Source organism: Elephas maximus, chromosome 8, assembly GCF_024166365.1.
Source record: "Elephas maximus indicus isolate mEleMax1 chromosome 8, mEleMax1 primary haplotype, whole genome shotgun sequence".
Lineage (NCBI taxonomy): Eukaryota > Metazoa > Chordata > Mammalia > Proboscidea > Elephantidae > Elephas > Elephas maximus.
This window is the reverse complement of record NC_064826.1, coordinates 117,080,176-117,103,504: the sequence shown is the minus strand read 5'-3', so window position 1 is coordinate 117,103,504 and position 23,329 is coordinate 117,080,176. Positions and strand designations below refer to the sequence as shown.

General features: G+C 44.1%; 1 protein-coding gene across 5 annotated transcripts in view; it reads right to left on the bottom strand.

Annotated features, from left to right (window-relative positions):
• TNS3 (tensin 3) overlaps positions 1-23,329 on the bottom strand; it is a 388,908-nt gene that overhangs the window by 5,247 nt on the left and 360,332 nt on the right. For all 5 annotated transcript variants that reach the window (XM_049894028.1, XM_049894024.1, XM_049894025.1 and 2 more), the window contains 6 exons: positions 19,402-19,533; positions 14,052-14,147; positions 10,889-10,966; positions 9,053-9,130; positions 2,750-2,918; positions 84-152 (listed from right to left, as the gene is read on the bottom strand). In XM_049894028.1, the coding sequence (XP_049749985.1) occupies positions 84-152; positions 2,750-2,918; positions 9,053-9,130; positions 10,889-10,966; positions 14,052-14,147; positions 19,402-19,533 (622 nt within the window). The remainder of the gene's footprint in view (positions 1-83; positions 153-2,749; positions 2,919-9,052; positions 9,131-10,888; positions 10,967-14,051; positions 14,148-19,401; positions 19,534-23,329) is intronic.

Genomic DNA, 23,329 nt, shown 5'->3' with positions numbered 1-23,329 from the left:
AGAAAATTACTATGTTAATTTTTATAAAATTAAGGTGTAAAATGAAGTACATGCATTGCTTAATAAACATGCAAATTTCTTACTTCCTGTCTTGTGGATCCAAGGCGCAGAAGATCACGTTGTTAACAGGGTAGTGCCTCCGGAAGAAGAGCCTGTCCAGGAAACAAGAAGGGGAGATGAGTGTGCCAGCATTATATGATAATGGATCACAAACTACATGGGTCTCCCACATGTGATAGTCTTACATCTTTAATGGTCACATGGAGACAGGAACAAAGCCTGTGCTCATTAAGAGTCAAAAGGTAGTGTGAAGCTGGAAATAGGCACTCAGAAAGAAAAATGGCATCACGGTAAAACATAGCTCCATACAGAGTGGCATCCTTAGCACCATGGTGGACAGAAATCAAACTAAAGGGCCTCAACTGACTGGTGATGGAGTGTGTGAGTGAGACAGGTACACAGAAGCATTTGCAGGGCCTGGCCTGATCTTCCCTTACATGTGAACTTGGGGTAACCACTTCCTGTTTCTGAGGCTCAGTTTCCCCACCTGTAAAAGGAGAAATGCAATACCTACCCCCTTCAATCTCACAGGAGTGGTGCTAAAATCAAATAAGCCAATGGATGTGAGGGCACTTTATAGACTGTCAAGGGCTGTGCGTGTTGTATTTGTTGGAGAAGCACCCCTAACACTGAGCTCAGCTCCACTAATGATGTTACAACCAGAAGGTCCTGTCCAGGGCTCATAGCCTCTTGTGTTTGTCTGACCAGCTCTCTCAGCCTCCTTGGACCCCACTGCCCCACCCCTGGTCTACCCCATCCTGGGGACAGTAGCCATCATAATGCCCTGTCCTTCCTATCCAGGTGGGGCCAGCCTCATAGGCGCTTGGGGGTAGCTTGCCCCTCCTTTGGGGGAGAGCTATAAGCATGTGTCTTCCAGCTGCTGAGGGCTTTGTTTCTGCCACAGGGAGGAAGCCAGAAGGCCCCTGTGGAAAAGGACAGAGAGATAGGCCAACATGGGGGGAAAAGGAGAGACAGAGTTGGACACCTTTCACTCCAAGGTGGACCATGGCATGCTGCATCACCTCCTCAGCTGCCTTTTAAAGCTAATTGTCAGAGAAAACGAACCCCTTTCCCCCATAAGCCAGTCCAAATCCACATTCTGACTCTTGCCATATGAAAGAGCTTGACTGAGGCTGCCTGCCTCAAAATTTTATAAAGGATAAGAGAAAAGATGGAGAAACACACTGTGACAACAGTAAACAGAGTCAGTTCTGAGAGGAGCTAGGAGAGGAGGCTGGGAGCATGAAGAAGAGAGCTTTTAGGAAGAGCGGTCTGAGGATCTCCAGGTGCACACAGAACTGGATACGGCCGGCACCTATCAGTAGGCTGAACCTGCTTGGCTTTTGTGAAAGACTCTTTTCATCTGTGATGCAGGTTTTACAGAGGAGGAAACCGGGCATCAAGGGCTTAAGTCACCCTTTGAGAAGTAGCAGAGCACCTGAACTCAGACCAATTAGCAAAGCCCAAGTCCCACCCTACACTCCTATTAGCTGGGGAAAGGCTAGGAATAAAATCTGCTCCCAACTTCCTGTATCCCGGGTGGATGAAGAAAACCTCCCCTCTCTGGGGATGAGCCCTGAGGTAGCAGAGTCAAGAAAGACAGAAAATCCTTCCCTTCTCCACTGGTAGGAGCCCTGGTGGCACAGTGGTTAAGAGCTACAGCTGCAAGCCAAAAGGCTGGCAGTTGGAACCCACCAGGTGCTCCTTGGAAACCCTATGGGGCAGTTCTACTGTGGGAGAGCTCTGTGGGCAGAAGGACTGCGGCTGCTTGGGAACTCCTAAAGTCAAAGGCTTTGCAGGAAGAATACCAGGAAGGCAAGCCTGAAGATGAGTCAGGGGAACAGGCACCTCCTTGTTACCTCAAAGCACGGAGCAGCATTCCATGCAGGGAGGTGATAATGCTCCTTGTTGGAACATGCTGCTATCATCAAGAGCAGCTCTGGTAAACGAAAACTTTGATAAAGTCACTTAAAATTGGCAACAGGAAGGAACATATCAAGTTCAGGCTCTTACCCCAAACAAAATGACCACTGGTTAAAAATAATAATAGCTGAACAAAGATCAGTGTACTATGATTACAGTCTCAGGTTTTAAACTAGTGACTTACGAGATTTTTGCATTTGCAAATTATGTATGTGTATGGAAATCCACCAGGCGCTCCTTGGAAACTCTATGGGGCAATTCCACTCTGTCCTATAGGGTTGCTATGAGTCGGAATCGACTCAACGGCACTGGGTTAGGTTGCACTGGGTATGTGCAATATTCAAACACCAATTACCTTTTTTTTAAAAAAAATTATTGGTTCCTAAGAAAAGCCTTCAGGTTAAACACCAATAGTCTATATGTGGCTACTGGGTCACTTTTGGAGCCCTGGTGGCCCAGTGGTTAAGAACTCAGCTGCTAACTAAAAGGTCGGCAGTTCGAATCCACCAGCTGCTCCTTGGAAACACTATAGGGCAGTTCTACTCTGTCCTATAGGGTCACTATGAGTCGCAATAGGTTTGGTTTGGTTATGGGTGGGACACTTTTAATGACAGGGAAAAGCCTAGGCAGAAGCCTGATTGCTAATTATTTCAAGATTGACTATCAACACTTCTTGAGGCATTTTCTTTCTGAGAGAAAAGCCAGTGGGAAAGTCTAACTCCCAATGTGATCAAAAACACCCCCTGCCCTAAAGCCCCTTACTCACTTCCTCTGATTGTCCGTCAGTGTGATGCCCTGGGCAGACACCTTAAAGTGGACAACTGTGGAGATGGGAGGAGGCTCCTGGACCAAGGTGATGCTTAGGGCCTTCTGCACTGCTTGGTGGCCTGTGAGGGACTCCATTTCCACAGAGTTCAGGTACCACACGTTGCAGGCTGCAAGACACAAAGGAGGGAGGTGAGCATGTTAATGTGTTCTCCTCAGGAAACGCACAGGCTGTTTGTGCCACACAGGTGGTCACCAGTTTACAGACCTTGGGTTTGCAATGCCTTGCAGGTGTAACCCATGCCCAGCGTAATCTAAAGCAAAACACCCCTTTCCCCTAATTCTAAACACGTGGAGTGTGAGTGACCTATGCATGCACTTGCACTTTCTCCAATGCAACGCAAAGGAGACCCCGAGCACAGTGGCTGCGACATCACCCCATGCCCGCCCACAGGTCCCAGAGGAGGAGAAGCCATTCCTGCATTTTACCCCTTAGGCTCCAGTTGAGTGTGCGTGGAGCCGGCCTGCCCGTGCTGGAGAGGTCGAGACTTCGACTAACGTTCACTCAACTGAAGGAATCCGCTGCCTGGCCGAGGACCAAGAATGCTTCCTCCCCTAAGGAACACAACTCTCAGCTGTAGGCCAGGCTCTACGCGTGGGTGTGTGGGGCATTTTAATTCCATTTTTAAAGGCTTCTGGATTCCACTAAGCAGGGAGCAAAGTCCACCCCTCTCCATCCACACAAATATGTAGGCGCAGTCAGAGGAATGGCGCCGCCCTGGCTTGCAGTGTTTTCCTTCGCGAGAGTCTCTCAGGCCCTTGGAACAGCCCCATCTTCCCTTGCCTTTTATTCTGACTATAGAGAAGCAGCAAGCATGCTGGCCATTGCCTCCTGCATGCACGGACAGACACATGTACTCACACAGATGGCGAAGGAGGACAGGTACAGTGGAGTATTTTCCTGGGTGCAAAAGTGCAGGGCCACTTGTGGGCTACTAAACCACTATTCTCTCAAAAGCAAATGCAATACCACAGTGAATTGTTACTTTGAACAGTTCTGGGGCTCCTGAAGCCTGGCCCATTACGAAATTTCTACATCAGTAAGCAAACAAAGTAACTATGATGGGAAAGAAAAGAGGAACTGGTGTTTGTATCAATAAGTTAATAAGAAAAAACAAGCCAGTCCCTTTATCTGTGAGTGATGAGTATTAAACGTCTGTCAGGACAGAATTTTCACTGACCATGGCTGGGAAAAGGAATCTAGAATAATTTTACTCACTGGACGAGGACCAGCCAAAAAGGTAGCATCCCAAGAAAGGTAGCAGATACCAGAGAACTTCCTATGAAACAAAATAGTTTCAAAGACCTGGGGGACAACTTTTGTCTAGAAGGGTTGTCCACTACAAGGAGGTTTCAACACCCAGGAGAGAAAGACTGGCACATACCACTCCTGCTTCTTTTAAACAACTTAGATTCCCCAAACTCAGTATCATTTTCTTCTATAAAATTTAGTTAACAGTTTACTTTTTCATGAAAAATAGTTTGATATTTTGCTCCTATGATTACTAAAATGGCATGGTGTCATTAAGTAAAATTTAAAAGAGAAGTGTTTACTCCAAACAGCCACCACTCATATGTCAGTTTGTTGTACTGATGTGGCTTATGTGTGGCTATGATGTTGGAAGCTATACCACCAGTATTTCAAATACCAGCAGGGGAACCCATGAAGAATAGGTTTCAGCAGCCCTTCCAGATTAAGACAGGTTAGGAAGAAAGGCGTAGTGATCTACTTCCAAAAATCAGCCAATGAAAGCCCAATGGATCACAAGAGAACACTGTATGACAGAGTGCTGGGAGATGAGCCCCTTACGGTTGGAAGGCCCTACACAATAGCCGCAACAGTAGACTCAGACCTAACAATGATCATGAAGATGGCACAGGATGGGCAATGTTTTGTTCTGCTATACATAAGGTTGCCATGAGTCAGGGCCAGCTAACAACAGTAACAACCCCAAACACACTTGTTTTCATTTCTTCAAGCTTAACCTAAGGCTGCTGATTAATAAGAATGCTTACCCTGTGCCAGGAATTGGCTAAATATTTCACGTATCTTATTTCATCAAATCCACACAATCATCTTATGAAGAAGATTCTATTGTTATCCCCAATTTACAAATAAGGAAACAGGCCTGAAGGCATTAAGAAATTCACCAAAACCTTCCAGCCCCTACATGTCCAGGATAGTACTGTGATAAACAAATCTCCATGGCAGACCCTTTAAATGTTGATGGAGAACCTGCTAGGTACCAGGCATGGGAAAGGACACACCCCGTGTGAGAATGGAAAACATTCCTTTAGGGTTAGCTGTTAATTACAATGTGAGGCACTCAGGTTGTATGCAATTTTCCTCTGTTACAGGTAACGCCCACTGACAATCTCATGTAATTATCATGATAGTGACACATTCTTTAGGTGGTCACTGTCACTGCTGCACATGTGTGACTCCAGAGATGCAGACAGGCACGTAGGGATCAATGACATCGCATCCAAACGTCTCAGGCAGGCCCAAGGTCTCCACGGCAAGCACAGCCCTTCTCCACACTCTGCTCCTTGGAGCTGGTTGGCATTGCCACTTATTGGATAGATCAGGTAAGAAGGCTTTCTGAGGCGTTAACTGCCAGGCAGTGGTTTATCTGCATTTCAGTTCCTATTTGCACTTGAGGGACTTAGTTGTGTCCTTTCGGGAAAGACAGTAAAGTTGGCAAAAATTCCTTGCTATCACTGCTGCCAAGCTCTCAATGGCTGCCAAGTTTTGATGAAATGGAGGCTTCTGTGAAACGCTGTCTATTGGCTTCTGAGAGAGCTATGTTGGATGGTACCCACTGCCGTCGAGTCAATTCTGACTCATAGCAACCCCACAGAACAGAGTAGAACTGCCCCGTAGAGTTTCCACGGAATGCCTGCAGGATTTGAACTGCTGACCTTTTGGTTAGCATCCGTAGCACTTAACCACTACGCCACCAGGGTTTCCCTGTTGGATGGTAACTTGGCACTATTTATTAAGAGAATCAGTAACAACCCCACTCAGTAGCGTAGTGGTCCCACCTCTGAGAAGGTTTAGAAAGGAAACACCCCATAACCAGGCAAGATAACTAATCTATAAGTGAAGATATTTGTGTCACGTATTTATTATAGATGGAAAAGCCAGAAACAAATTATGCCCCAAAATGCGAGAGTGGTTAAATAAATCCCCTCAGTAGAATACCAAGCAACCAGCAGACGGTAATCATGAAAATTGCATAGCAACGTGGAAAACACATTGTTAACCATTAATGGGAAAAGCAGAATTAAAAAAAAAAAAAAGTACCTTTGCTAAGATTACAAGTATAAAATAAAAAGCTCATATGCTTAGGAACAAGAGCTGGAAGAGTGCCTGGAAAATTCAAAAGTTTCATTTTAAGAGCGTGAATATTCTTTCTTTGATTTCATTAGTATTATTGTAATGCTGATTATGCAATTACAAAATACAAAAAAAGAACATTTTAATTTTAACGACTATTACGATTTCATAAAACTGGCACAATCTGGGTCCGGTGCAAATTTGCAACAACAGGCTGCCACAATCTGTGTGGTCTTTGTAGGATCACAAATGGTTGTTGGATAATGAGTAGTCTAGCTTGACATCTAGGCAAGTTCTCTCTCCCTAAAAGCAAAGAAGGGAAATGCTGTCCTTTTTCAAAGCATATCTTGGGAGGCAGTTTTAATGAGGATATGTCAGACCATCCACATTAAGTCCCCAAAGCCCCTACTGTCTCTAGCAGAGAGCCATCCTGGGGCGGGTGGGCCAGCAGAGTCAATGACGTGACTGTGCAACTGAACCAAGCCCAAGACAGTCCAGTCAACTTGAGAAGTGGTCGTGGTGAAGATTCAGAGCCATGGTGCTTGGTGAGATGTTAACCAGTAGTAATGTGTCATTCATATGCATAAGCATGCAGTGTGTAAATTGTTAGGCTAGCCTGGGAAAGCAATTTCACACTGTGTAACAAATGTCTAAGGTCCACATACTTAGACCTAGCAATATCACTCCTGGGAGTCTATTCCAAGGCAACAATCCAGAATCGAGAAAGAGGAAACACAGCAGAAAAATAGTCTTCAAAGCATTATTTGTAGCACTGAAAACAAGCTAAATGTATAACCCTAAGGAGTTGAATTAAGAGTTGGTCCATTACATAGCCAATAAAAATAATACCTACATTGTGTTTGTAAAAAACTTAAATATGTTAAGGGAGAAAAGCAGAATATAATAGAATTATATATGTACCACGATGGGATTATGAAGGGACAAGTAATATATAAAAGACCATGTTTCACATTAGGGGTGGTGACCTTTGAGTGAGAGACCTTCTTTCCAATGTTTGGGTGGCATATGGGTAATAGGTCTATGAGTAATTCGTTTTTTCCTATCTTTTCTCTATTTTCGTTTTTTTTAAATTAAAGAGCACATACTGCTTTTGTAAAGAAAATATACCCTAAAGTAGGTTAAGTTAAAAACACAACCACAAATTTATGGGAAATCTATCAGAAGAAGTCTGGTAAAAATGCCTTTCTTTTGATGATTATACCACATTCCTCTGCTTCAACAAGAACCAATTAAGAACTAGGCTCAAACCATAAAAAGAAATTGTTTCAGAGACTGGAATAAACTCATAATGGCTTCAATATCAAATGACAAGGGATTAAACTGAATAGAAGTAAGAATTTATTTCCATCTTTGTAAAATGTCCAATTTACCTATTATTCAGTTTCCTTAATCTAAGGAGCCCCGGTGGCACAGTGGTTAAAGTGCTCAACTGCTAACCAAAAGATGGGTGGTTTGAACCCACCAGCCGCACTGTGGGAGAAAGACGTTGCAGTCTACGCCCATAAAGATTACAGCCTTGGGAACCCTGTGGAGCACTTCTCCTCTGTCCTATAGGGTCACTATGAATTGGAATTGATTCCACAGCAGTGGGTTTGGATTTTTGGTTTTCCTCAATCGTTACAATGAGGAAGTTGGGTGAGACAATCTTGAAGAAACTTTGTAAGTCCAGGAGTCTCAGATTCTAAGTAGATTAGGACAACTAATGAAATTTAGTTTTTTTTAAAAAAAGAAAGCACCGAATTTACTTGAATTGATCTCAGCTATTTTTTTTTATCTTCCTACAATAGCTGTTTCTGCATTGCTGCTAAACAACCTCAACTAATCCTCACAGACCCGTGACCCATGACGGAACCTTTAAGAAGATTCTAAAGAGGACAATGTTACAAACATTCCTTTGAAACCCAGAGTGATTCTACTTCAGCGAGGTAACAGGCACAGTGAATCATAATGTCACACATGAAAATTACAGAGAAAAACAATCCAAATTTTACATAGGAAATAACAAGAAAATGCCTATGTTTTTCAGATACCTTCCTCAAGGAGTTATAGTTATACGAGGTAGAGAATGGAAGTATTACTAGTCCAACCTTCTAGCAGACTCAGAAATTCCCTTGCCAACATCTCTGACAGCTAATGCTCTCCCACTGGGGGTGAGGGTGGCGGTTAGTGTTTCAGAGTTGGTAGGCTGGTGAAAATTGAGACTCCCTAGGAAAGCTGGGACATATGGGCAAATGTTTTATGATGGATATTTTCAAACAAACAAATGTGAAGAGAACAGTTCCCCTATTATTTTCAGCTGTGTCCCTTACTCATGGTCTCTCAATCTAGAAGCAACCTAAGGTCTCTGGCTTGTCCTCAGTCTCTTACACTGAGGCCACTGGACCTGTACCGAATGCCCCAGAAGCAAAGTGGTGTCTGGAGAGTGATGCAGCTGGCAATTGGCTCTCGGGTCCAGAGCCAGCAGGGCTGGGTGCAGCTTGGGTTGCTGGTAGTGTGGGTCAAACTATTGATTCATGGTGAGTAACTTGTTGAGTCACATCTCTTGAACATTTTTAGATTTGCAACTGGCAGGTCACCCACATCCTGTGTCATTACACTTTCCCTAAACACAGGACTTGACATTTATTGCACTGAATTGTATCTTGTTAGATTTATAACCAATATTTCCAGCCTGGGGGGTCTGGGTTCTGTCACTTGACAGTTACTACTCCACCCGGCTCTGTGTGGGCTTTCTATAAAAGGAACCCTCCTTCAAACACAGAGAAAAGAAGGGACAAAGTCATGGGAAACCTGAATGATGAAAATGAAAAAGAAAATTGTATCATGGGATCATTTTCCTGCACAATCAAAGGAGATATGGAAGATGAGGCCATGGCTACTAACCTGCCCCCTGCTTCAGCAGTTCAGCTGCTGAGTTGGCAGCTGTTTGGGGAGAATTTTCTGCTATTTCCTCCAGCGGATCTGCAGGAAGGAGCAAGAAAACACAGAAATGAGTCCTGCTGACCAACAAAGAATCCTCATGACGAAGTTAGCTAACTTTATGACAGAATTCCTGGACAGTAACATGCAACTGATTTTACAAAGTTGGAAGATTCTCTCAGGGACAATGATATTGTCTATAGAAGTTATAATCACATTTTTGAACAAAAATAGGGATGACATGGTCTGACAAAATAACCTTGTGACCTTTGAATTAATTTATATAAATAACTAAACACATTTTAAAAGATAAATCACATTTACTTATATTTTTAATTAATTATCCTTTTGGAAAACAATATAATTATGGAAATTGGGACTAAATCAACTTGACAGCAACAGGTTTGGTTTGGTTTTTTGGTATGAAAGCTGGGACATATAGTCAAATTTTTTATTACAAATATTTTCAAATGAACGATAGTACAGAGAACAGTTCCCCCATCACCCAGGTTAAAAATATCGACATTTTCATGGAAGCTCCATAGACAAATTCAAACTCCTAAGGGACTCAATTGCTGGGCTGAGGCCTGTAGGGACCATGGGCTCAGGGAACATCTAGCTCAACTGGCATAACAAAGTTTATAAAGAAAATGTTCTGCATTCTACTGTGGTGAGTAGTGTCTGGGGTAAAGGCCTGTGAGCGGCCATCTAGGATACTCACTGGTCTCACCCCTTCGGGAGCATGAAAGAATGAAGAAAACTAAAGACACAAGGGAAAACTTAGTCCAAAGGACTAATGGACCACACAACTACCATGGCCTCTACCAGACTGAGTCCAGTATAACTAGATGGTGCCCAGCTATCACCATTGATTGCTCTGACAGGGATCACAGTAGAGGGTTCTGGACAGAGCTGGAAAAAATATAGAACAAAACTCTAACTCACAAAAAAAGACCAGACTTACTGGCCTGACAGACTGGAGAAACCCCAAGAGTATGGCCCCAGCCACCTTTTAAGCTCAGTAATGAAGTCACTCCTGAGGTTCACCCTTCAGTCAGACTGGACAGACTCATAAAACAAAATGAGACTAAGGGGGCACACCAGCTCAGGGGCAAGGACTAGAAGGCAGGAAGGGACAGGAAAGCTGGTAATAGGGAACCCAAAGCTGAGAAGGGAGTACGCTGACATGTCGTGGGGTTGTTAACCAATGACATAAAACAATATGTACTAACTGTTTAATGAGAAACTAGTTTGTTCTGTAACCATCTAAAGTACAATTAAAAAAAAAAAGAAAAAAAAAATCAAATGACGTATTATATTGTGCAAATATGCTGCAAAAGACCTCTTTAAAATGTTAAAAAGCAAAGATATCACTTTTGATGAGTAAGGTACACCTGACCCAAGCCATGGTATTTTCAATTGCCTCATATGCAAGCGAAAGCTGGACAATGAATAAGGAAAAATGAAGAAAAAGAAAATCAATATTTTGCCAATTTTGTAGAATCATAAACATTAAAATGCAAATGACCTTGGAGGTCTCTTAGGTCTGAGTGCATTATATTTTTAGCTACAGACTCTTTATAGAAACCTTTCATCAAAGCCTGTGATATGCAGAGGAGACCAGGGTAAATAGTCTGCCTTTTCTTGGGTTCACCCCAGAGTATGCGGTAGAAAAGAACTTCAAGTTTGATTTTTTTCTCAATGGATATTTTTAGATCCCTGAAACCACTGTGCCTTTAGCAGCTGTGGATGATCTTATATGGAGAGCCAAAGGCAGCAGTAAGGTCCTAACATCCTTACCTCTGTCTGGAATGAGCAGTTTGCAGGGCAAGGCCAACGGGGTGATTGAATGTTGATATACCAAAGCCGTCAGGCTCCCTGCAGAAGGAATGAACAGAAAAAAGAGAGTTAGCAACAGCTCTGAACTCATGTCATAAAAACTATCAGTTTTGCCAGCAAATATCAAACACCATCAGGTTACCACAGTGCTTTAATTCCTTCCCTATTCTTACCAAATATTTTTTAAAAAAAAAGAAAAACAAAAACAAAAAAATGATGTTTGTCTAGGCGATCCTGGGAGAGGTCACTACACCAAGAGTTAGTGACAGGAAATTCCAAGCTTGTCTCCTTGAAAGGTTTCCCAGAGTGTGTACCAGCCACACAGGCACACAGTGATGCTCTGAGAGGGAAAGAACTCCTCGGTTCTGTCACGTACACGTATGTCCTTGCCTTAGGGGGCCATGGCTCATACTGGCCTATGACACACTCAAGAGGAGACAGCCCTGAAGAAGCTGAGACCTTCTGCTGAACTTCAGGGTCCCTCCTCTCATCTGAACACTGGACTTCTACCTTGAGGAGCATCTGCTAGTATTCTTTGGGTCTACACTTCCATGTCCCACTATAGAAAAGGAAGTTCTAGATGAAGCATATTAATTCATTCTCATATCCTTGCGTCATTCAGAGGGGACTCCCCATATGTATCAGTTGTTTTAAACACTACCCCCAGCCCCTGGTTCAAACCCTCAGCTTCGGGAGCCAGATCTCCCCACCAGAAACCACTTAAATTTGGCTACATATGTTGTGTGAGATGTTCTACACTCACTCAAAGTTGTAGGCAGTTCAGTTTTGAGACGTGCAGTTCAGTTTTGAGAAGTGCTACGGAATACAGAATAACCAGCAGAGGCATTCACATTGTGGTATGGCAAGGACTTCAGAAAGTTCATTTTGTTACAAATCCTACTTTACATATAAACAACACTATGAAAACAGTACATAAAAAAATGGAACAAAGAATGACATTTTAAGTATGTTGTTCTTAGCTTTAACTACAACTTTCTCTCTGAATTTTTCTGGAAAGATACTACCATAGACAATATCAAGGGATAAAGTAATTCAAATTCATAGCTAACTCTTGCAGTTAAATATGACAAGTCAGCAGTTAAACAGACTTCCCTCCACTTGGCCCCTGCCCTCTTACAGACACACACATACACACACAGCATAGACAGAGACACATAGACAGAGACACAAACACACAGACACACACACACACTTAGCAAGCCTAAGACCTCATCTTAGCTTAAGGACAGCTGGTCCCTCTGAGGTCATGACTGGGGATCCCTCCTTGAGGACAAATGGAGACTATCTATGAAGTACTGCTCCCGCCATCACACTTGGCTAGAGGCAAGTGGAAAAGCTATCAGTAGATACCTGTACTTCCAGAAAGCTTTTCTATTAATTGGAAAACCTCATACTTCCAAGGAACTCCTTCCAGCTCCTTGGAAATGGAACATGTAGTGCAATCTCTGTGGGTTACTTCGGAGCCCTTCAAGCTCTCTCAAGGAAAGGGCCTTTGAGAGCTGCCCCCAGCCTCATCTTGTTGCTAGAAGAGAGGGCCCACTCCCTTCCCCTGCTCTAGGCAAAGGTTCCCAACTAATCCTCATGAAAGCTGTCCTTACAGCCCACAGATGAGACTGTAATAGATACTGTGCTGCTCAGCCAAATCATGAGCTGAAATGAAATTGCTGCAAAGGGCAAGCCCTTATATTTGTAGCAACTAAGGTTCCAACAAATGGTACTTTGGGCTAAACTTCAATAAAGTGGAAAGTTCAATGAAACGGTTGAGGGGTAAGCAAAGGGAACTACAGATAACTCTTAGCATATACACATCCTTACCAAATTACAAGAAATAAACCAAACAGTTTGCTGAATCTGAAACCAGGAGGTCTAAGATCAAGACAACTCCAACACCAAATGCTTCTAAAAGGGCTGTAAAAGTAATGATGCTTTTTGTCCACAGGGATGATTCATGTGGGTGAGCCCACTTAGTCCTTCCAACAAGCCTGGGAGGGAGGGATGGTTCTCATTTTACAGAGGAGGACGGATGCTAGGGAGTCCTGTGCCTGTCTCTATGCAGTAGGAGGGGTCACGTGCAAGCTCTAACCTCCGTCTCTGTCAAGGGTTGTCTGAGCACCTACCCTTTGCCCACTGCCCACCCACTGCCCCTGCCACTGCTTACCTTCTGCCCACCACCTGCCCAGTGCCCAGTGCTTACCCACTGCCCGCTGCCCACCTACCACCCACTGTTCACCCACTGCCCACTGCCTACCCACTGCTCACCCACTGCCCACTGCTTACCTACTGCCCACTGCCTGCCCACTGCTCACCCACTGCCCACTGCACACTCACTGCCCACAGCCCACCCACTGTCCACTGCCCACGGCCCACCCATTGCCCATGGCCCACCCACTGCCCACTGCTCACCCACTGTCCACTGCCCACTGCTCACCCACTGCCCACCCACAGCCCACTGCCCACTGCCCATCCACCACCCATTGCCGTTGAGTTTATTCTGACTCATAGTAGCCCTGTAGGACAGAGTAGAACTGCCTGACAGGGTTTCGAAGGATGCAAATCTTTACAGAAGTAGACTGCTAAATCTTTCTCCCGTGGAGCTGCTGGTAGGTTCAAACTGCTGCCTTTTGGTTAGCATCTGAGTGCTTTACTCACTGTACCACCAGGGCACATGTCTGAGTGCCTACAGGGGTGGTATCTTGTCTGTAATTTCAGTCCTAGAATGGTGCTTTCTGGGTTTTTTTGTGTGTGGTAAATTCAACAAAACATCTGCTCTTCCACCATTCTTCACATGTACAGTTCAGTGACATTAATTTATGTTCCTGTTGTACAGCCGGGACGGTTACTTGTTCCCACATTTTTCCATAACCATTAACAGAAGCCCAGAGCCATCTAAGCATTCGTTTTTCAGAAAGCTTTTCAGAAAAATTTCACGTCCAGCTTATTTTAAAGGTAATAATTCAGGTCAGAGGCATCTCAGAACTGGAGACAAACCCCAACTGTCGTGAGTGAAAGCCCACGTGAGGGAGGGTCACGAATCTCCCATCAGACAGCACGGGGAGCTGGCCTCAGCATTCAGAGCCCCAAGGCTACCTCTCAGGTCACTCACCGAAGTACGGTTCATTCGGGCACCCTTTCAACCGCACTCCCTTCGGGGTACACTCAATCAAAAAGTGCCGGACGAGTTCACTGGCCAAATCTCCAGCTGTGATGAGAAAGAAGAAGAAAAAAAAAAAAATTTCAAAATGAGCGAAGGAGAGGAGCTGAGAGCGAACAGCAATGAGAGCACAGAGCTATACGTAAGAAGGCACGTGTGACTGACTCTGTCACTGCAGCAGGTGGGTTGACAATACTCATCTAGGGATGGGAGCTAAGCGTAGGATGGCTGGGGGGCACAGAGGGTATGCGGCTAGAATCCCTGCAGGGGAGATTCTGGGATGGAGGTACCCAGGGGAGCTCTTGACATTCTGCAATAAACCCCAGTGAAGGGAATCAGATACAAACTTGGACCTCCAGTTCCAGTGTTGTTAGGTGCTGCAGCGTCGGCCCCGGCTTATAGCAACCCCATGCACAGCAGGATAAAACACTGCCCAGTCCTGCTCCACCCCCACGATGAGGTACAGACTGGGCCATTGTGATCCAGAGAGTTTGCACTGGCTGATTTTCACAAGTAGATCCTCAGGCCTTTCTTCTGAGTCCATCTTAGTCTGGAAGCTCTGCTGAAACCTGTTCAGCATCACAGGAACACACAAGCCTTTACTGAGTGGAGGCTGTGCATGAGGAGCAATGGCTGGGAACTGAACCTGGGTCTCCCACATGGAAGGTGAGAATTCTACCACTGGGCCACCACAGCCCCTATCCAGCTCCAACAGATGGAAGAGAAGGGAACACAAAGTGATACATAAGAATGATCCACTGAAAAGAGCTGGAAGATGTGAGTCTTCTGGTTGCAATTTAGCCAAGAGGGCCTCGGTAAATAAACACCCCCAGAAAGAAAGCACTTAGTTACATGCGCGGAACACAAAGCAGTATCTGTTCACGCCCGCACAGGAATGCCTAGTGGTAGGAAACAGAAGAAAAAGGAATGCTTGCTCTACCCTAATGAATCCAACAGTAATGCACTGTCCAGCACTACCACCTGTGTGTTCGTCTGCTTAATTCAAGTTTGACACCTCCCATGGGAGGACCCCACTAGAGCTGAATTGGTCCCAGCATCTTGTCCATCCCATCTACCCACTGCCGTGGAGTCGATTCTGACTTATAGCGACCCCACAGAGTTTCCAAGGCTGTAAATTACTACAGAAGCAGACTGCCACATCTTTCTCCCATGGGCCCACTGGTAGTTTTGAACCACCACCTTTTCAGTTAGTAGTCCATCACTTTAACCACTGTGCCACCAGGGCTCCTATTTTGCCCATAGGAGGCTGAAAAATGATGTTTACAAACTACAGTGATGAAAATAAAGAGTGAGCGTCAGCATCTAGCAGGGGCAGCAAAGCTTGCAGAAAAGGAAATGGTCAGGTCACATAAAGGCCGTATTAAATAAAAATGTGGGGGGCGGGGCACATCACCATTCGGTTAAAAGAAGAAAATTATCCATGGCTGCCAAACTACAGGAGATGCAAAGTTCAGGTCTGGAAGCCAGTTGTGAGAAATAACTGGAGCTCCATCTGCTTGGAGCTCTCTGGAGAACAGCTACACATCTGAAGTTGCCCTGAATTCCAGCACAAGAGTGATGACCAGGATGGTGTGGGCACTCACTCTGAACATTTACTGGTCTGGGGAACTCTCCTCTCACATATAGCTTTGAACCGTGAAATCGAAATGCCAAATCCAGGGGATGAAGAGAGGGTGGGGCGCTTGGTCAAAGACAACATTTAATTCCAGGAAGTCTGCTATTCAAATATCCTGTATCCGTTACCTTCCTCTTAAGAATGAGTCCAAAGTCTGTCTGAGAGGCAGGATGACACCTTCCTTCCTTAGAATGCTAAAGAAGGAAGAATATACAACTATCTGTATTCCCAAAATGATCATGTGTGTGGGATTTTTTTTTTTTTTTTTTTTTTTTTTGCCCTTTCTTTATAACTTTCAACTGAAACCAAGAAACAAAGCAAAAAAGTGATAGCTGCGCTGCCATCCACTTGGTCAACACATTAATTTCTCGTCTCTATTTTTTTTTTTTTTTTATAGACCTGCCAGGTGTTCTTGCCTTGAGCCTCTTTTTTCTATCATAATGTTCATTCAGCATGTTTCCAAACTAAGGCCTGAATGCCTTAAGCAATGCCTGAACAATCAGGCTCACTTTAGATTTTGTCTCAGCTACCTAGAGCTGCTATAACAGAAATACCACAAGTGGATGCCTTTAACAAACAGAAATTTATTCTCTCTCAGTCTAGTAGGCTAGAAGTCTGAATTCAGGGTGTCAGCTTCAGGGGAAGGCTTTCTCTCTCTGTCACTCTGGAGGAAGGTCCTTGTCATCACTCTTCCCCTGCTTGAGGAGCTTCTCAGCATAGGGACCCAGGGTCCAGAGAACGCACTATTCTCCTAGCTCTTGTTTCTTGGTGGTATGAGGTCCCCCATGTCTCTCTGCTCACTTCTCTCTTTTATATCTCAAAAGAGATTGACTTAAAATACAACCAAATCTTGTAGATTGAGTCCTGTGCCTCATTAACATAACTGGCACGAATCTCACCTTATTAACATCATAGAGGTAGGATTTATAACACATGGAAAGATCACCTCAGATGACAAGATGGTGGACAATCACACAATACTGGAAATTATGGCCTAGCCAAGTTGATAGATATCTTGGGGGGACACAGTTCAATCCATGACAGCTTTTAAGTGACAAAACCCATGTTTCCACTCGAAAATAGCAATTTGTTAAGCTTCAGGGTGCTCTAGACCCTATCTTTCAAAGCTTACCTGCCTCACCTTTCCTACACAAAACCAATTCCCCCTTTACCTACAAGACACAGCTCAGTCTGCACAGGTGTTTGGAGTCTGTGCCCTGACTGAGCCCTGTGGTCCTTCCCCACCTCATCTCCAACCCTTTCCATTCATGCAATCAACGGCTGACTTTGCCAAAACAAACCCATCTGTGTATCCTGAAGATACCCCAGTCATTCCTGAGGCTGGATTGCTTGGCGACCAAACCTGACTTTCTTCAAGGCCTAATTCAAAGGTGGTTTTCCCTAGGAAGCTTAAAGCAGAGGCTTCATCAAAGGATTTGGATAAATCCTTTTAGGTATTAACCATGAATGGGAGTGAGGCAGGTGGATGCCTATTTTTTTTTTTTTTTCTTTAAACATAGTGAGTTCAAAACCTTGGCTTATTCTATTTTCCCCGATTCCTGTTGAGCCAGGAAGCCCTAAAACCAAGTGACCTGGTGATATCCCAGTCCATGATTTCCATTTTTGGGGAAAAGAGAGGGTAAAAGAATCCTTTCCTATTCCTTAGAGGTTCTGGCATAGTGGTGAAGAAGAAGATGCGAAAGGGTAGGGTGAGATAAAAAGAAAAATAGAAGAAACCAAAAACCAAGGGTCTACCAACAATAGGATGAATAAATAAATCGCAGCATATTCATAGGATGGGACTATAAACAATGACAGAGAACAACAGCTACAAACAATCTTGAAAGTACAATGAATGAATCTCTAAAACATAATGTTGAGGAAAAGAAGCAAGTCACGAAAGAAAACATACATATTAGTTTTCTTTTGTAAAGTTAAAAACAGGAAAAACTATAATGTTTTGGGATTCATCTTTTGGTGGTTAATATAAAAACTTGAACTGCACTTTACTTCCTTAATAGGTTTCTTTTTGCAATGGTGTTGATAAATAATTTGACCTATTCTATGTATACTGCAGGATAGAGCAAGAGAGTAAATATTTGATGTTGGTGGGAACCTGTGGTGTGGTGGATTGCTTTTGTGTGGCCTTTCTCGCCGTGGTCTTGTAACTCCCACCCAAGTGATTTGGTAGAACTGTGTAAATAGAGTAACTGTGGCTCACCAAGGGGACTGGTCAATTTTGCCATCCTGCTTGGCTTTAAATGAGCAACCCCAGAGGCAAGAAGGAGAAGATCCCACCACCACCAAGGAAGAACAGCCAGGAAGAGACAGCGTGTCCTGTGGACCCGGGATCCCTGTGCTGAGAAGCTCCTGGAACCCAGAGACCGAAAGAGAGACAGAACTGTAACTCTGAGGATACCGAGAAACATTGGCAGGAGAGACCAGCAGGGGACCTCACAATGGGCTTCCCAGCCCACTGAGTGAGAAAGCTGAGTGCTTGGGGTGCCTCTGGGGATTTATTGGCAGGGGGCTGAAAGAGCTTTGTAACCCTTGCCTAAGTAGGGCAGAGGCCGTTGAAAAGAGGCTGTCATGATCGAAGAACTGTATCCTGAATGTTCCTGAGCCTGAACTGTAACCTGGTACTTCCCTAATAAACCCCATGATCCTGAATATTGTCTGCGAGTTCTGTGTGGCCACTGCAGTGAATTATCAAACCCATCAGAGAAGTAGAAAGTGCTGTGGAAGGGACGGTTGGTGCCAGAATTGGTAAAGATGGTGGAGAGAGGAGGCAGGTCTGACCTCTACCTCATAGGAATCAGCCTTGGGCTATTGATCTTGACTCTCCTCCCCCTTGTGAAGTTAGAGGAGGTCAGACACTGCCCCCATGCCATTTTTATAGAACCAGACTTTTCTCTAAGTTGGATCCCCATGTTCTTTTCTACATTTTATTGAGTTAGTCCCTGCTGGCACAATTGGTTAAGCGCCCAACTACTAACTGCAAGGTTGTGGTTCAAACCCACCCAGAGGCACCTAGGAAAGAAAGTTTGGTGATCATCCTCTGAAAGGTCACAGCCTTGAAAACTCTGTGGAGCATTCTACTATGCAACACACAGGGTTACCATGAGTCAGAATAGACTCGACAGTAGCTGGGTCGGTTTTGTTTGGTTACCTTGAGAAGGTGGTAATCTAGCACCGCTGGGCTTAGGGTACCACTGTTGTATATCAATCTTAAAAAAGTCTACTGGGTATAGACGCAAGAATTGTATATGTGATATGCTGACTTTTGTGTAAGAAAAAGGAGAAAACAATGCATGTTTGACTGTATTGATAGAGAATCAATGAAAAGATACACAAGAATTTTTTACAAACAGTTACTGATGAGAAGTTGAGGGAGTAGGGAGGTTGATGGGCTGAAAATGGAAGCAAGGTCTCTCAGTGGATTCCTTGTTCTATTCTGATTTTTGAACAATGGAATGTATTATCTAGTCACAAAATAAAAAATAACATTCTTTCTTGAGCAAGCATAGTACTTAATAAAATATACCTGAAAAATACTAAAAAGAAAACCTTTGAGTATTGTAACTCATGTAAGAACTTATTAGCACACAAATCAGCAGCTGACACCCTAAGGAGCTGAGGGTACAGGATCAGTGTCTGGGGAGCTACCTTTCTTGTTCATCTGTAAGACTGAAGGCGGGGGAGTGGCCACCTTCATGGCCAGGCCGTAGGCGCCGCGGAAGGAATGGCTGTCCCGCACGATGAATGACCCAGGCTCCTTGTCCTTCAACATGGCAATGGCTAGAGGGGTGGGAGAGAAAGAAATGAGTGTCTGCAGCGTTAGGCTAAGGCTATCTCCATCTGTGACATCGAGAAGGCCCTCTTCCACTCACTCCATGTAAGAACTGGAGATTGATCCATCTGATGGAGGAATAACTTGGAATGGAGTAGAGGGACCGTGATAGAGGTGTTGTAGGACACACAGGGTTCGTGGGGGTACCAGCTGTGAAGGAGGAAGCAAAAAGGTCCACCCTTTCCTCAGCACCCACAGGGGCGGGGACTATCCTGCCCACAAGGCCTCTTGGCACCCTGCAAAGTCAGCACAGGTGGGTCACCAGACAGCCCAGGAGGCCCAGGATACCCCAGCATGAATAAGTGGACCTGCCAAGCAGACACAGGTGTAGAGCAAGAGTGGAATCTGAGCTGCCACACCATGTCCCTGCCCTCTACACTCCATGGTAGTGTTTTTCTTAAGGATTTTACAGCATGTGCTTTTTCAAGAAGATAAAAGGAAAGGAGTTTCTAATCACAGATTATAAAGAGAGAAAGGATATACCCCAAAAGTTCCTGAGTGTTAAACACAAATTCCAAGACCCATCTCAGGAGCCCTGTGGCATCAGGCCAGCCCTACAGACCGAGCCGAGCTTATGGCTGCACAACCTTCTCTCCACGGCCCTGATCAGTCAGGGCTGACAACTGAGCCCGTAGCTCCCCAGGGAGGGCTGGAGGGGATGCAGTTCAACATAACTGATGTTTAAAACAAGATGAAAGGGAAACTGCCCCCTTCACGCTCAGAATCTGGCACTCCCAGGTCCTCACCTCGTGATTTAGGAAGAAAGAGGGGCTGTGTTAGGGAAATGTGGCCCACAAGCTTGAGGCTGCCCAGACCCAGGCCAGAATTTCCTTGGATAACAAGCAAATCTCAGAATTTTATTCACAGATTATTACTCTTCTTTGTGTGTGCTCTCTGTGGTTTATTATATATATGGATATATATGCATGCACACACATACCTGTATATATATATGGATACATGTAGTACACACATACATACACCCATACACATTATGTAACCACATGTATTTTTTTGGCTATTGTTGCTGCTGTTCCAAAATTGTATATGTCTTATCCTTTACCAAAAATTTCCTTTTCTCCTGTGTATTTCTTAGTGGCATTGCTTACCTTGGTCAGACTGTGCACACTTAACCCACATTCTATGCTACCTTTGCCATCACCTAAAATAACAGGTGTCTACCATCTTGAGAGTGATTCCCCGTCATACACCCTACCTATCCCTGGTAACCACCAATGAACGCAGATCTCTGTATATATATCTATCTTCCTATAAGTGTTCAATCATACAATATTTCTCCTTTAGTGACTGACTTATTTCACTGAGCATAATGTCCTCCAGATTCACTCATGTTATAATACGTTTTGAAAATTCATCATTATTCTTTATGGCTTTGTGGAATTCAATTTATGTACCACATTTTGTTTAGCCATTCATCCATTGATGGGCACTTAGGTTGTTTCCATCTTTTACCTATTGTGAATAATGCTTCAATGAACATAGGTGTGCATATGTCTATTCATGTCTCATTTACTGGACCTGTATATACCTAAGAGTGGGATTGATGGATCATGTTGTTGTTGTTGTTGTTAGGTGCCATCGAGTTGGTTCCGACTCATAGCGACCCTATGCACAACAGAACGAAAAACTGCCTGGTCCTGTGCCATCCTTATAATCGTTGTTATGCTTGAGCTCATTGTTGCAGCCACTGTGTCAATCCACCTTGTTGAGGGTCTTCCTCTTTTCCGCTGACCCTGTACTCTGCCAAGCATGATGTCCTTCTCCAGGGACTCATCCCACCTGACAACATGTCCAAAGTATGTAAGACACAGTCTCGCCATCCTTGCCTCTAAGGAGCATTCTGGCCGCACTTCTTCCAAGACAGACTTCTTCGTTCTTTTGGCAGTCCATAGTATATTCAATATTCTTTGCCAACACCACAATTCAAAGGTGTCAACTCTTCTTCGGTCTGCTTATTCATTGTCCAGCTTTCACATGCATATAATGCGATTGAAAATACCATGGCTTGGATCAGGCGCACCTTAGTCTTCAGGGTGACATCTCTGCTCTTCCACGCTTTGAAGAGGTCCTTTGCAGCAGATTTGCCCAATGCAATGCGTCTTCTGATTTCTTGACTGCTGCTTCCATAGCTGTTGATTGTGGATCCAAGTAAAATGACATCCTCGACAACTTCAATCTTTTCTCCGTTTGTTATGATATTGCTCATTGGTCCAGTTGTGAGGGTTTTTGTTTTCTTTATGTTGAAGTGTAATCCATACTGAAGGCTATGGTTTTTGATCTTCATTATTAAGTGCTTCAAGTCCACTTCACTTTCAGCAAGCAAGGTTTGTGTCATCTACATAACCCAGGTTGTTAATGAGTCTTCCTCCAATCCTGATGCCCCGTTCTTCTTCATACAGTCCAGCTTCTGGCATTATTTGTTCAGCATACAGATTGAATAGGTATGGTGAAAGAATACAACCCTGACGCACACCTTTCCTGACTTTAAACCAATCAGTATCCCCTTGTTCTGTCCAAACAACTGCCTCTTGATCCATGTACAGGTTTCTCATGAGCACAATTAAGTGTTCTGGAATTCCTATTCTTCGCCGTGTTATCCATAGTTTGTTATGATCCACAGAGTTGAATGCCTTTGCATAGTCAATAAAACACAGGTAAACATCCTTCTGGTATTCTCTGCTTTCAGCCAGGATCCATCTGACATCAGCAATGATATCCCTGGTTCCACGTCCTCTTCTGAAACCGGCCTGAATTTCTGGCAGATCCCTATCGATATACTGCTGCAGCCGTTTTTGAATGATCTTCAGCAAAATTTTGCTAGCATGTGATATTAACGATATTGTTCTATAATTTCCACATTTGGTTGGATCACCTTTCTTGGGAATAGGCATAAGCATGGATCTCTTCCAGTCAGTTGGCCAGGAGGCTGTCTTCCATATTTCTTGGCATAGATGAGTGAGCACCTCCAGCATTGCATCTGTTTGTTGAAACATCTCAATTGATATTCCTTCAATTCCTGGAGCCTTGTTTTTCGCCAATGCCTTCAGAGCAGCTTGGACTTCTTCCTTCAGTACCATCGGTTCCTGATCATATGCCACCTCTTGAAATGGTTGAATATCAACTAATTCTTTTTGGTATAATGACTCTGTGTATTCCTTCCATCTTCTTTTGATGCTTCCTGTGTTATTTAATATTTTCCCCATGGAATCCTTCACTATTGCAACTGGAGGCTTGGATTTTTTCTTCAGTTCTTTCAGCTTGAGAAATGCCGAGCGTGTTCTTCCCTTTTGGTTTTCCATCTCCAGCTCTTTGCACATGTTATTATAATACTTTACTTTGTCTTCTTGAGAGGCCCTTTGAAATCTTCTGTTCAGTTCTTGTACTTCATCAGTTCTTCCTCTTGCTTTAGCTGCTCGACGCTCAAAAGCAAGTTTCAGAGTCTCCTCTGACATCCATCTTGGTCTTTTCTTTCTTTCCTGTTTTTTCAGTGACCTCTTGCTTTCTTCATGTACGATGTCCTTCATGTCATTCCACAACTCGTCTGCTCTGCGGTCACTAGTGTTCAATGCGTCAAATCTATTCTTCAGATGGTCTCTAAATTCAGGTGGGATATACTCAAGGTCCGTGGAAACTTTATGGGGCAGTTCCATTCTGTCCTATAGGGTCGCTACGAGTCGGAATCGACTCGACGGCAGTGGGTTTTGGTATACTTGAGGTCATAAT